General features: G+C 35.0%; 1 protein-coding gene across 2 annotated transcripts in view; it reads right to left on the bottom strand.

Moving 5' to 3' along the window:
• The window catches only part of STIM2 (stromal interaction molecule 2), a 168,997-nt gene that overhangs the window by 20,782 nt on the left and 132,643 nt on the right, over nucleotides 1–15,572 (bottom strand). For both annotated transcript variants that reach the window (XM_033213936.1, XM_033213935.1), the window contains exons 4-7: nucleotides 11,931–12,042; nucleotides 8,104–8,219; nucleotides 5,057–5,234; nucleotides 4,352–4,529 (exon numbers count right to left, since the gene is read on the bottom strand). In XM_033213936.1, the coding sequence (XP_033069827.1) occupies nucleotides 4,352–4,529; nucleotides 5,057–5,234; nucleotides 8,104–8,219; nucleotides 11,931–12,042 (584 nt within the window). The remainder of the gene's footprint in view (nucleotides 1–4,351; nucleotides 4,530–5,056; nucleotides 5,235–8,103; nucleotides 8,220–11,930; nucleotides 12,043–15,572) is intronic.

Here is a 15,572-nt window from a genome sequence, read left to right as displayed (position 1 = left end):
AAGAAAGGAAAGAGGCAGGGAAGGAGAGAGGGAAGAAGGAAGGATTAAAATATTTTTAGTACCCAAACTAAAAGAAAAAGCTATCTTAATTACGCTCTTTGTAAACATCGTTTTAAACTGCAAAGACTAAATACAATAGATTTCTAGCATTAAAATTAAGGCTGAGCTTCAAGTGCATCTTAAATCCACGAGGCAAAGTTGTTAAGTCTAGGAGGGTAGAGAGGGCTTATTTATATCTTAAGTTGCAATATTTTGTTTTGCATGTTATGAAAACCAGACTGAGGGGGGAAAAAATCAAGGGTATATACAAACTAAAACTGATCACATTTTTCCCATAATGCATATTTCATTTATGAAGTATTATATAAAGAAGTGTCCAAAATCGGGTGGATACACGTTCTACTCCTCCTCCAAATGTTTCCAGAAGACCTACTGTAGCTCCTTCACTATATACTGATTTTTTAAAAATTGTATTTTTCTGTAGTTTTTCATGACATCTTCTTTATGGCTAGTTATTTCTTATTGTTGCCAAGTATATCTACTCATTATTGTCTGTGTTACCACTTCTGCTACATAATTCCCTGCTTTGAATACACCAGAAAGTAGCTAAGTGAACATCTGCAGAGCATGTACAGATTGTGAGGAAACAGATTCTGAGTGAGAATCCACTTGATTTTTTCATGAGAAACTATGCATAGTCTTCAGTATAAGGATGTCATAGTATTTCTTCCACCTGCCATTTAATGGAGCCAGAAAATAAACAGAAAAAAACAAAAATGCGTGGTGGTTAGTTGAAAAGCACTAAGAAAAAGTATCATAAGGAAAGCCTCACTAAGGAAAGACACAGAAGGAATAGATGATTCATTCTTGGAACGATTTACTTAAAAACTAGCTAGAGTTTTCAAACTAAAGATGTGTAAAGATACAGGATGCAATTTATGAAATTGTGCACATACACTCACACTCAAGACCTTGAGGCAAAGCGATGAGTGACTACGGAGCATCCTGCGTGTCGAGCACCACCCCACAGATTAGTTTTCCCCAAAGCTAACTAAGGACACTGAAGAGCAAAAGAATGTTTGATCTGAACAAACCCAACTTATTTGAATAAACTTTATAGTGTGCCAGAATAAACCAACAAGAGTACTATACACAAACTTCTGATAAAGAAAAAGAACAGCTGTCAGTTAGTGTGAAAACAAAGAATTGTGCAGAAAAATATCTTTTAAGATTCCAGAATTAAAAACAAAATTCACAATGCAACACTAGGTAACAATTCAAAAACACATCAAAGTAAGGGGAAGAGCACTAACTCACTGAAAGCAAATCCCAGGCAACATATCTGCCTACAAAACTAACTGCAATGGCTTGGGACAATACTGTGTTTAACAAGTCAGTTGGGTAAGCTGTGTGGCGTCCCTGCTAAGCTCTCAGGAAGATAAAATTTAAGCTCAGGTTCATGCAGACCTGCATAACACCACAAAATCTATGTCTACAAGCCCTTTTTCTCAGAAGACTTTAAAGCTAAAATTTCTATACAATTTTCACTTCCAAGGAATTATACAGAGAATCTCAACAAAATTCATTCAAGTTATGCTCTTTAATCATAGATTTTTCTTAATATTTCCATAAACGTATTTCCCCTAAAAGAGCTCAAACACATTTAACATAAAAACTACTTATATATTTTTTAGCATAAATTGAAGATGAACAATGTTTAGATTGATTGCCAAATAATGACTCAAACTTGTGGAAAGTCTGACCTTCTGGTAGTAGCAACTATTTAACTGTTTTCTCTGCTATTACTCATAAATGTTTCATTTGATCTAAATCCCAACCCTTTGTTTAAATCACATTGTTGTTTATAGGGGAATGAACACAGAAAAAATTGAATAATAAACAGCTTTTGCAAACAATAAGTTACTGTTTAAAATGTAACAATTATTTACACAATGTTTGTATCTTAGGAATAAAACAACAGTAAATAAAAACATGATGTCACAAAAACAGCCTAAATATCTGAAAACTTGGTTTCTAGACCCAACTGTATTATTTATCATCTCTGTAACCTTCAGTAAATTCTTAAAGCTTATTGTCTCATGTAGAATAGGGGTATTTCACTTGCCCTGATTAAAGGCTTCCTGAGACTTTTTCTAAGAAACTAATTTGTGAAAACTATTTAAATCACACAAAATATAAAGTGGTACTTAGTCACCCAAAAGTCTCTGTTCTAGGAAAAATAACACTATATAAAAAACATACCGGATTTTCCTGACTTCTAAATTTATGTTGATTATTCTCCAGACTAAATACAGTAATTCCCTGAACTATGTGGAATTGTGGGTTATGTCATATTATACATCATTTCCCAGTTAAACTTATTTCTACAAGCAAAGCTTTTAATAGCAGTATAAGACACAGACTTTGGAATATGACACGCAAAATCTTGCCTTTACCAGTTAACAGCTGTGTAACCCAAGGCAAATAAGTTATCTAGCCTCTCTACACAGCTCATTTGTAAATGAAGATAATATCTATGTGTTGTGAGGATTAAAATTTATGAGCAAACCACTGGCAATGTGTGTGGCACACACTTCTGGTACAGAGTAAGCCCTCAGAAAATAGTGTTTCTTATTAATATAATCATGCCAGACAGTGTTCTTTTTTAAAAAAAAATTTCCTTCCTTTAAATCACCTTTTACTGACCCAGGATTTAATGAGATTACATTCACACCAATACATCATATTTTGGTAACTTCAGGTTCTATTGAGATGTGCACGGTCTCTCTCCCAAAGCTTTAAGTTAGAATGTCCACAATTCTTGGGCCCTTTTTTTATATTGTCTCTCCTCCTTCACTGTGAGACAATCACCTGTGAAGTCCTACCATCGGTTTATATCTCTGTAGAAGAATTCCAAACTACTGTTTTCTGATTTCTCTTTCTTATGTACAAAGTTTAGAAAGACAGAAATATACCAGAACAAACTGCGAGTTGGACGTCTTGGTGGAAAAAGGCAGGAAGGGTAAAGGGCATAGTACCCAATTCTCGGATACAGTATGATTTCGACTAGGCCTTTTTTGTCAACTCCTGATTCTTTGCTACATTCTGTGCTGCTATGATTTGTTAGGTGAATGGGGCATGACTGTAAAATATATCTAAGAGTTCTTAGAGGGAAGAGCTCCAAAACACAGACATCTAAGAGTGTCAGAGGAGGAGTGGTTAACAGTTATAAAAAAGATGGCTGCGTTCAGTCAGACATAGTCTCATAAAATGGCGATCTTGAAGGAAACAGTAATGCACAGTGCATATTTTCTCCTGAGTTGACCTTAAGGCATTCATCACTTAATTTGCATTTCTTATTTAGCACTATATTAAGAAGGCAGCAACAGTGCATAAAATGAAGTGGAGGCAGAATACCTAAGCTCTTGCCCTGCTTTATAACTGAGTCACCTCTAATTTTGAGCAAGTTTTATAATCCTCATTTTGTTCTTCAGTTTCATTATCAGTAACAAAAGCATCAAAGTCAGAAGGAGGAGATGGGACCACAGAAGTAGAGGCTGGAATGACGCACTTTGAAGACAGAGGAAGGGGCCATGAGCTGAGAAACGTGGGCGGCCTTTACCAGTGGAGGAGGGAAGGAAACACATCCCCCCCCTACAGCCTGCAGAGGGAACACAGTCCTACAGGCTCACCTCAACTCACTCTGACCTCCACAACTTTACGATGATAAATTTATGTTTATTTAAACCACTAAGTTTGTGGCTTTTTTTTTTTTTTTTTAAACAGCAGGAACAGGAAACTAATGCATCTGCCTATAATTAAATTCTCCCAGCACCTCACCCTCTCCAAAGGACTCTGTGCAATGCCTAAATGCCTATTTTCTATCTTAAGTAACCGAACAGGAGAAGCAGGTATTGGAAAGGAGCTTCTTTCCAATTATGTTTCCAGATTATGTTCTAAAACTATTTAACAGGATTCAAATGGATGTTTAATAGAGATCCTTTACATTTGCAGAGAAGTTCAAACTTAGATATACTTTATCTTACTACGTTACAGTCAGAAACTTAAACATATTACAGATGTTAAACACCTTAAATTTACTCAAGACAATGAACATGGCAAGAGTTAAGATTTCATGAACGAGTGAACATGATGGCAACTTTATCTTTCAGTTACTGTGTTATTTTGCTATATGAACTTTGATCAATGCTAACAACATAAATGATTCTTTTATCAACTGAGGAACAGTAGACAATGGAACTAAATGTAGGAAACTGAAGAAAAACAGGACCTGCCTCCTCAGAGTGGCAATGTTAACATCTTTACAACTGACTTTTTTTAATGTAAATACCTGTTCCAATTCCTGTTCTGCATACTGACGTCTACTCAATTCACATTCAGCTCCCTCCCTTAGCTCTCTCAGCCGACAAGCCTCCTCCTTTGCGTAATTGATTTCATCCATCATTTTGCGCTCTAAATTTTGCTTTTCTACAGCAACATTTCTGTTTTCTTCCTGTGCCTTTTCAAGCCTTATAGAACAATAAAAATAAAAATTCCTCACAAAAATTTCCAAAGTTTTATTTTTTACAAAATAATGAATACTGTGTCAAGCAATTAAATACATATTTCAATCAAAAATCATAGCATTTTTCATTAGCCCTAAGTTTGGTTAATAAAAATATCAGGCAACTTACTATACAGCTACTGGGCTCAAAAGACAGGGAAGACAGGGAAATACTCTTCCGCAAAAAGCTTTTTAAAAATTCATAATTATTTAAATCAAGTTAAAAATAAAACTTAGCAACACATCTAATCCCACTATATTTGACTTACCTCCACTGTTCTTCTAGTCATTTATTCTCAAGTACACACATTTATAATAAATCTGTAATTATAAAAATATACTTTTCTAAAAAAATGTGAAATCAAATATGCATATATTCCTGATGTGTATAATAACCTAAATATAAGTGTTTAAGCACATGCCCATATTACTTTTTTTACAAATTGTATTTGCCTACATAAATAACATGAGTTATGATTTTTCTGAACTTACCTCTCTTGTAAGTCCATTAGACTTTGCTCTGCAGTTTGTAGGCTCTCTAAATCTTTCATCATTTTTGCAACATGTTCTTTTGATGTCTTATTCTGCGTATAAGCAAACCAGCACCCTCCAACACCAATTACTATAGAAACTGTGAGGATAAAATCTTTCATCCAGTTATGAGGTGGGCCTATTAAGAGAATTACAGACGATTAAATTAATCTTTGAATAGAACAATACAAAAAGACACTTTTTAAGTAGTATCTAAAACAAAACCAAAAAGTGGAGATCGCTTTCCCATGCACAAGCTCTAGCCTTTTAAAAATTCTTTTTTCAAGTAATGACTGTGCTTCTTATAACTCTTTGATATACTAGACTTACAGAAGGGTAGAGGTAAACCCATATGGACACACCGTGCCCCTGCTGGTGGTAGACGGAGTGGCCAAAGTCATGGGGACCCTTGAAAAAGCAACCGCACCTCCAATCATACGCTGCCAGAATGGTCCTCTGTGGGGTGAAGGGAGCCATCAAAAGTATCACCACCATCATCCCAACTCCCTTCCTTCAGTGAAGCCAGACAGATGTCACATTTTTGACACACTTATAAACCTGATCACTCACCAAAATGTATTTTCCCCAAGGAGGTAGCCATATAACTAATTAGGTTAGGTTAATCAGTGGTTCTCAAGGCTGGTGGTAATTCCTCATCCACCCCTAGCAGACATTTGACAATTTTGAGTTGTCTCAACTTGGAGGAGTGGTTACTGGCATCTAGTGGGCAGATGCCAGAAGTACTGCTGAACATCCTACAGTGCACAAGACAACCTCCCCCCTGTGTCACCCCTGCTGATAACAAAGACTTATCCAAGAACTATCCAGCCCAAAGAGTGACTAGTGCTAAGGCTGATAAAAGCCTGGGTTAAACAGTAATAACAATTATTCAATTTTAGGGGTCTATATGCCAGAGATACAGGGGTTACTGGCATGATGCTAACCCCCAGCCGTATGTCTAAAACAACAAGGGAGAAGCCAGGGCCTACTGCCTTCGGTGATACAAAACACAGAAATCACTATTTAAATTTCCTAATTCAGCCCAGTCAGTACACACTACTTTTCACGGGGCTCTCTGGAACAGAGACACAATGATAGCTAATATATTACTGTAATGCTCCAAAGACATACAGCTCACAGTGAAAAACTGTCTACATGCCCAGGCCTCCAGCAGAAACATATTTTGAAGTTTGGTGACATAAAGAATTCTACAGAAATCCCAAGTTCCCAGGCTGACAAGTCTGGGGTTTGGCTATGTTTGTGTAGTGTGATATGCAGCATGCTCTACATCAGAGACTCTCAGTTCTCCATATTGCCAGAGTGCACACCCTCACCCTTCCACCTGTAGTGGAAGAAATGTACGGGTGAAAGCTACAATCTCAAAAGCATTTTTTATTTCTGTCTCACACTGAGATGTTCAACTCAGGTTCTCCTTCAACTATGAGCCCTATTCTCTGATCATAAATAACAATAAATAGATAAATAAGGTCCCACACTCAATAACAAGCACTAGACTGGAAAAGATTTAAAAAAAAAAAAAACTCCTTTAAAATGTATCTCTGTTCATTTCACAATGCTGGTTTTTAAAATAAATCTAACATAAGTGTTCTGACTATGAGGCACATTCACTCAAATAATCATTCTAAGACAAACATTTAAAATCATTAACTTTTTAAATGGTTTACTTAAATATTTGTTTACAGTTTTTTTTGAGACTAGTTTGATTTCTTTTCAAATGACTTGGTAATATAATTTTTGGGGCTTAGAAAGGTGTTAGTTTCAAGATTAATAAAATACGAATATTCCTGATCAAGTTGTAAAGAGAAACAAATTCTATACTTTAATTCCTATTTTTACCAACCACTCACATGAGAAAAATTGGACAGAATCCCACAGAAGACAATCCCCCAATGGATTCAGTCTGGAAGTGAGGACAAGGAAAAGGTTGGAAAGGGCATCATCTCTATGGAACGCTCGGCATTTCAGTAGTGTTCTGTTTCCTAGGGTTTGTAATTTCCACCAACAGTGCATTTCCACCAACTCTCATAAGGGGAGTTCCAGCTGTTTCACCAGCTGTTCTTTTAGTCCAGGCCAAAAAAGAACCACCAGTAAAGTCATGAAATCTATTCAACCAATTCTAGTTACCCTTTTTTAGAAGGGCCATTCCCAAGATGGTATCATAGAAACCTGAAAATCTAACTCCAAGAATTCAGGGAGAATAAACATTAGCTTCCTACTTTATAACTTGAGGAAGCCATTTTTCTTGTGTTAATTTTGTTATTCTTTTTTGACTTAAAAAAATAATTCCTTTAAAAGGTGTACTTTTCAAACACTTTCTCCCAAAGCTTTCTGAAAAATTTGAAATTAAATAAAACAAACATATTAAACTTCTCTTCTGGGGAAAAAAAATATTCCTGTCAAAGTAAATAAATACAAGGTTTATTTTCTTTACAGATATTGCATAACACTTTCTCAAATGTTTCTCTTCAAAATAATCAAATAACATTGCCTACTTCCTATTCCTGCCAGTATAGTTCGTTAATTTATAAAGCTTCAAGTGAGTCTTTGCTTTCCATCTATATCTAAAAAACCCTTTTCTTGGTACTTAGTGAAATTGTTAGGCTCTATTGCTTCATGCCATCAAGATGGTTAGATTGTATTATTTTTTAAGAGATTCCTCAGTGAATATCCAATTATAGTAACAGCAACATTAAAACTGCTCCAAAGATTCAAAGTTTTAAACCTAAAAATTCTAAATTAACAGCTAAATATAGTTTTTTTATATATCACTTCTTACATTAGTAACCAGCTTTGAAAATTTCACACTCATATTTCAGTGACAGAAAATCCCAACCTATACATCTTTTAAGAAAGTAATATACTTCTTTCACAGCTAATAGATGACTCTTCTTAGAGGCCTACTATCTTATTTTTTTCTTTCCTTAAATAACACAGAGATGATCAGGATATTATTTTACATCATCCTCTGAGTGAGAGAGAATACTAACGTGTTAGAGGTCCAAACAAAACCACATCCAATGCCTTGAGCTGAAGTTTTTGTCTGTGACTCCGGTCACTGATTTTCAACTGGGAGATCATAAATGAAGGTTCGTGCACTGCTATCCTGTTTATTTGAAAAACATAAATATATATATTAAATGAAAATATTTCTAGTACATAAATTTAAATATTTGAGCAACACATTTAATACTTTACATATTACTGACGATGACTGTTGGAGCTCATCCATGTGCGATTTAATAATTTGTTACACGTTTCAAAAACCTCTTCAGAGCAAACTTAGCTGCAGAAAGACTCCTGTATGTTAAATCATTTAGTAGCTACACTGAAAAAGTTTTTATTTTCTAAGGTTACTTTCTGTTATGACTTACTATGATTTAGAAATGTATAAAGTTGAAAAAAAAAATTTTTTTTTTGAGACAGAGTCTTACTCTGTCACCTAGGATAGAGTGCAGTGGTTTGATCTTGGCTCTCTGCAACCTCTGCCTCCCGGGTTCAAGCGATTCTCCTGCCTCAGCCTCCCGAGGAGTTGGGACTACAGGCACCCGCCACCACGTCTGGGTAATTTTTTGTATTTTTAGTAGAGATGGGGTTTCACCATGTTGGCCAGAATGGTCTCGATCTCCTGACCTCGTGTTCCACCCACCTCGGCCTCCCAAAGTGCGGAGATTACAGGCGTGAGCCACCGCTCCCAGCCTAAAGTTGAAAATATTTTATAATCATTAATTACTTCTGTCATTCATTATCCTTTCACAAAGGATAAAACCGTAACTTAATTTAACATCTGCAGCACATTTTAAAAAACAGTTTTCAATTTAGATCATATTGATTTTCTTTAAAAGTATCAAAAAATCTATACCTTTAACATTCTAATGTTTAAACTTTAAAAACTGAACTAAGTACACTGAAGTCACAAGTGGGAAATAAAAAGCCTTCACGGATTGAGGTAGGTAGGTAAAGGAATTTATATAATAAGAAGTACTAAACCATCTTATTAGCTATGAAGAAAGCATGTAGGGGGCACAGGTAAAATAAGGAAATAAAATCACTTTATTATGGACTGTAAACACAAGCAGCCCAGTACTCAACTAAGATTTCTTAACAACCAAGTATGATGCTAGTAAAGATTTCATTACAGAAAGTCTAATAATAATAACAATGACAATAAACACAGCCATATAATATATGCTGGGTCCTGTACCAATGGCTTCATAGTCAAGAAAACCTTATAATAGTACTTCCATTTTATAGGTGAAGATACTTGTGAGAGATTAACTTGCCTAAGGTTACATAATTAGCAACAGATAAGGCAAGGATTCAAACCCAAATACGTACGATTCCAAAGACTACTCTGAAACACTACATTTTGTAGAGAAAGGTATCAGTACTCTCTAAGTATGGAGAAAATTACAGGAACTCCTATGAGGCTTCTATAAAACCGTAAAGAGCAAAGAACTCTAACATTCCCTCTCTAAAATGCCTTCCTTTATCTTCACAGGTACTTTCCTATAATGCTTCCCTTACACCTTTAATATGACACTTATCAAACTGCACAAAGGCAAAGCCTATGTCTTATTTCTGTATCCCCAAAGCCTAATGTAGTACTTGACAAAAGTAGAAGCTTGATAAATGTTTGTATAATAGCTGAATGAATGTATGGATGGATGGATGCATGAATGCATGAATTAATAGCAAACTATCAATAGACTAAGAAAGACAACAAGATGTAGTAAAAAAGAAAATACATAACAAAAATTTATGCAAGATTCAATATGAGTCCAGAGGTAAAAATGATTCCACCTGAGTGGGTGAGGGTATCAGGGAAGGCCACATAGGCCTGAAATAAATGAGGTGGTATGTGTTGGGTGAAGAGAGCCTTAGTATAATGTTTGGTAGTAACAATTACAGAGTAGAAAACACAGTGAAAGGTTTAAGATCACCACTACAGTCAACATAAAACATAGTTTTGGCTACCTTTGGCAGATGTAAAGGGTTTTAACGTCACAGAAAAGAAACATCATAATGGACTGTTGTAGGCCAACTATCTAGAATATGTAATACATTTTCTTATACATTCTTCGAACTAGCTCTCATGTCTACAGATACCATACAAAGAGCTCTGGAACTTACACAATAATTGAAATTAATAGATATTGCTCCTTTAAGTTGACTCATCTAATTTCCATTACCACATAACAGGGGCTTAAGAAAGAGTTTATTGTTTTCCTTTCTCCTCCCCTAAAAAAGGTTCCAATGGGCTGACCTGAAAACTGAACTTACAATGTTTTTCTATAATAACATGTTCACTGTTTAAGGAGTTATCTTGACAAGTGTGTGATGTCACAATTTTACCAGAATTGGAAGCATCTCTGATCATCTTTACTTAACCAAAAGAAATGAGTAGCTATAATACTAATTATCAAAACACAGATTAGCCTATTTTATTTCATGTTGTTGTTATATAAAGAAGTTTCTCAAAAGGCAACAAGGAAATTTCTATTGTTCCTCATACCCAGGGCAACATATATAAACTAAAAAACTCTAATTTCATTTTAATGTTTGACTCTGTTTTAAGAACTTGTTTTAATTAAAAGAACTACATTTTATTTGATTTTCGTCTTCTTTCGAACATCTAGTTGTACTATGAACATAAAAGATATTCAGGAAGTAGTTATAGAATTGACTCTTATCCCCAAAATTTCATCATTCTAGTCAAGTGTATAATAAAATCAGAAATACTAATGTTGGTGTTCAGAATACATTTAAGAGAGATTTGAAAACTTTCAACTTGATCCAAAATACAAAACTCAAAGCAACAAAGGATATTTATCTAAATAGGGCATGTAAGGAAGTTGACTAGGGACACAATGTATATATTTCATTACATATAATGATCAGATTGTAATAACTGATCAGAGTCTTTTTTGATATAGGAAATCATCCAGGGAAAAATAAAACTTAAGAAGCAATCTTGTAAGGGTAAAAAATTCTGGCAGAATCATTACAAATTTTGACATTTAAACCCTTCAATATTATTAAGTTAATTAATTAGAAATTATAATTTCTAAATTATATCATTTGGTATTTGCAAATGATACAACTTAGATATAATTTAGAAAATAAAATTTAGAAAACAACTGGATTCAGACATCTAAGGGAAAAACTGGCAATCTGGACTTTGCTATCAAATCTATCTGGGTTTAAATGCTGCCTTGGGCGAAATGTTTAACTTGTCTCTGACTTGGTTTTTTAATCTGTAAAATGGGAAGGACAATATATAGCTCATTTTAATCATGAGGGTTAAATGAGATAATATAAAGTACTTGTATGTAACATACATTTTTAAATGGCTGCTATTTTTTATTAATTTCATTTTTAAAATTCAGGTATAACGTATAGACACCATAATTCAATGGTTATTGTCATTTAAAATGTCACAAGAAAGAGATGCAAATTAATCCATTCAAGTAGGTGTGTTCACAAAAATGAATCAGTATCAAAAAAAAAAAAAGTTTTTCTTAGATCAGTCAAAAGTTGACCCTTGATGTTATTTACAAATGATATAGTTGACCCACCTTCTGAAACTCAAAATCATGTTCCTTGGAAATAATTTTTTTCAAGAGCCTGATTATTTAGACAAGAAAAATTGATTAAAACTTGAAAATGCATAATTTAGAAAGATTAAAGAATGGATACATTTATATTTCCTTTGTGCCCTCAGTCATGGAAGTAACTTGTAGATTCAGTATGGGAAAAGACATCTAGCATATAACTCTCCCTGAGAGGAAAATACATTTGCATAACAAAGACTCACCTGGGAAGTGTCGTTCCTTTGACATTGTTGTCTCTAAAATTCTTCTCATATTGGGGTAGTTCAACAAACTCTATCAACCACTGAAGAGTGTCTTCAAGGGTCCAATTATGAACTGCAGGAGATAAAAGGGGAATGCGTATTTTAAACACACCTGCTTTCAGAAATACATATTCTATAATTTCAGAGAATATAAAGCTGTTAGATTGCATTTTCAATTTAATCAACATTAAGTACTAAAATTATATCCAGCACTCTATGAGAGAAGAAAGCCTTACAATCAAAAACAGAAGAGATAGATAAAAGCAATTAGGACAAAGATTAGCATAATTAATTCTAAAATAAACACCTATACAAAGTTTGTAAGGATGAAATAATCTATCATTTCTCTGGTTGTAGAAAAATTACCAGATACATACTCGTTCATTCTTTCATCTAGCCATCCACCCATATAGTATTGTAATACTGAAAACATTCTGAATACCAGATTCCATTCTAAGCACTGGGCATATGGCAGTGAATAAAATGGATAAAGTTCTTGTATGGAAATTAAATTCCTTTGGGTTTGGGGAGGGGCACTTTATGAAAGAAGGAAGAGGAAGGGAAATTTCAGATAGTGATTAACTTAAGAAAAGAAGGAAAGATGTCAGGGTAAGCCTCTCTAAGGAGTTGACATCTGAGACCTAAAAATTGCAAGGAACCACACTGTGAAGATATGGGTGAAAAATATCTCAAAGAGAGGAAAAGGCTAGTAAAAAGAGCCTTCAGATGGAATGAACTAGCAGGGTTTGAGAGACTAGCAGAAAGTCAGACAGGAGCTAGGTCATGAAAGGCTTTCAAGAACTCTGGATAGTTTTCGAATTTCAATAAAAAGAAGGGAAATAATCTTTTTTTAGAATATTGTTCTTCAATGTGGAGAATGGATTGTTCAAGGTAAGACTAAAAATGGTCCAGTCTTATCGTGAAATACAGAGAAATAAGAAGACCATTCATTACATAATTGCCTAGGACAGGAAAGGATTATTGTCTTAGACTATGATGGTAGTAGATAAGATGACAACAAGGAGTCAGATTCAGGATATATTCTGGGGATAATGCTATTAAGATGTGCTGATTAAATGGACAGGGGCCGGTAGCTAAAAGAAGTACAAAGGGTGCTATCATTAACTGAGATAGAAAAGAATGGGGAGGAAAAGATTGGGGAAACAAGCAGGGGCGGGTGATAGAGATCAAAAGTTGTTTTAAGACATGTTATATTTGAAGTATGCATCTGACATTTAAGTGTAGATAATATAGTAGCAGGCAGACCTGCAAGTCTGGAGCTTAGGAAAAAGTGAGGTTAGGAACAGAAGTATCCGTGGGAAGTTATCAGCATATAGACGATCTTTAGACTAAATGACATCAACCAGAAAAGACAGCTATTAATAGATTCTAGAAGACTGGACTTAAATCAAGAATAAAATGATAACTAGCATCTCTTCTCCTGGATATTTATTTTAAATTAAGTCCTTTGTACGCATTTTCTTACATCTTAAAAAAAAACTTACAAGGTTCTAACATATTTATCTTTATTTTGGAAGTTAAAAACTAAAAAAACTAATGGAACCAACAAAGTAAGTAGCAGGACTGGATGTGAACTCAGGCACACTGTCCACAGAACAAGACTTTATACTACTCTGAAAGTAGTAATACTAAAAAACGGTAAAGATATAAACAAGCAGTTAAGCACTGGATGCAGCTCAAAGGTTTCTGCTTATGAAGGGTAATGATGAGTTTATGCAAAGGGAAGGATGCAAGTGTGCTTAAAAATGAGAAGTTCTATACCGTCTGCATTTAATTTGAGGGTTTGGGAAAACATGATGCTTATAGACTACAGAAGAGGTCAAAGGAGAGTGAAGAAAACGTGAGCAATAAAAGCAGATCTGGGAATCCATCTGTATATAAATAAATCTGAAAAAATCTTTCAGAGAAGCTATATAAAAATATGAATTCACACTTGCAAGCAAAGCTAGGTTTCCATCAACCTGCCTTTTTAATTAAGTGTTCTTTAGACAATAAACTTAAATAGACCACAAACAAAAACCAAAAACATTTAAAAACTAGATGTGGTAACTGATAGTTTTATATTGAAACAAAGCTTTCACTGTTCTCCCTTCATGTGTTCCTACCATAAAACCTGGACATGGGTCTGAGGCTGCTGTATCCATTTAACCAAGTAACAGGATGTCAGCGGAAGGTTCAGGCCCTGGGTGTTTTCCACTGAATTTCGTGCATTCAAAGTAGACTTTTTACTCTTAAGTTTCTTCCTATTCAAGATGAACTGCATTGAGAATTGCCCTGTCCTGACTGCCAAGAAACTCATGGTGCAGCTGCACCTCAGACACCCACACAAAATCCCCAGCCAAGAAAACAAGGTAAGATTCTCTCTGTGACCGTTCAACAGTGAAAATTACTGATCTAAACACTTCAGCACATCAAAGTCATCCCTCAATTTCCAGTAAGTCAGTATAGAAAGGAATAAAACTCAAATGAAAAAGAACACATTAAAACTGCCCAAATCTTAGTAATACACTACTTAGCAAATTAAAAATTGTAGTGTTCTTGACAATGAATCTTTAAAACAAAATTCTAACAGTACAGTTTATTTTGGGGGGAGATTCACTTCTCCTTTTGCTGTGGTTTCCTTGGTGATACTTAGTAAACACCTTCACTTCTCTTCTCATGACCGAGACTTGCATTTTTTATTAGCTTTCTCTGTTCCAAATACTCTAGTTGTCTTTCAATTCTTAGGACAGATCACACTATGTCCTTCTTCAGGGCCTCTGTACGTGCTGTTTGCTGAGTATAAGCTCCTTTTCTCTATCCCTCCACCTTTTTGTTTCATTAAACCTTCATATCTCCGCTAAAACTTTAACTCTTTAAGTGAGCCTTTCTGAACATTACTATATAACCTTTTTTTTTCTTCCTTTTTTATAGGGACGGGGTCCTGCTGTGTTGCATAGGCTGATCTGAATTCCTCAGCCTCTCAAAGTGCTGGGATTACAGGCATGAGCCACCACACCTGGCCCCCGATTATTAATCCCTTAGTCGATTTTATGCATAGCATTTAAATAACTATAACTACTTATTTGTATGATTATTACTTCAACAACTGTTTATTTCAATAAAGTTTAAGTCTTCTGCTCATCACTCTAACCCCAGCACTTGGTATAAAGGCACTCAACAAATGATTTGTTGGATGCTGTAGAATGAAGTAGAACATGTTTAATTAATAAGTCTTACGAAAATCTATTTTTACATTTTAGTGGTGAGACAAACAGAAACGGATTTGTATGTATAAGGAATTCTTTTTCAACATTAAAAATTTCAATAGCTTTTGGGGTACAAGTGATTTTTGGTTACATAAGAAATTCTTTTTTTTTTTGAGACGGAGTCTTGCTCTGTCGCCCGGTCTGGAGTGCAGTGGCCGGATCTCAGCTCACTGCAAGCTCCGCCTCCCGGGTTCACGCCATTCTCCTGCCTCAGCCTCCCGAGTAGCTGGGACCACAGGCGCCCGCCACCTCGCCCGGCTAGTTTTTTGTATTTTTAGTAGAGACGGGGTTTCACCGTGTTAGCCAGGATGGTCTCGATCTCCTGACCTCGTGA

The sequence above is a fragment of the Trachypithecus francoisi genome, unplaced genomic scaffold (assembly GCF_009764315.1).
Source record: "Trachypithecus francoisi isolate TF-2019V2 unplaced genomic scaffold, Tfra_2.0 Lachesis_group1, whole genome shotgun sequence".
Lineage (NCBI taxonomy): Eukaryota > Metazoa > Chordata > Mammalia > Primates > Cercopithecidae > Trachypithecus > Trachypithecus francoisi.
The sequence above is the reverse complement of the archived record's forward strand: the minus strand, read 5'-3'. Positions and strand labels throughout refer to the sequence as shown.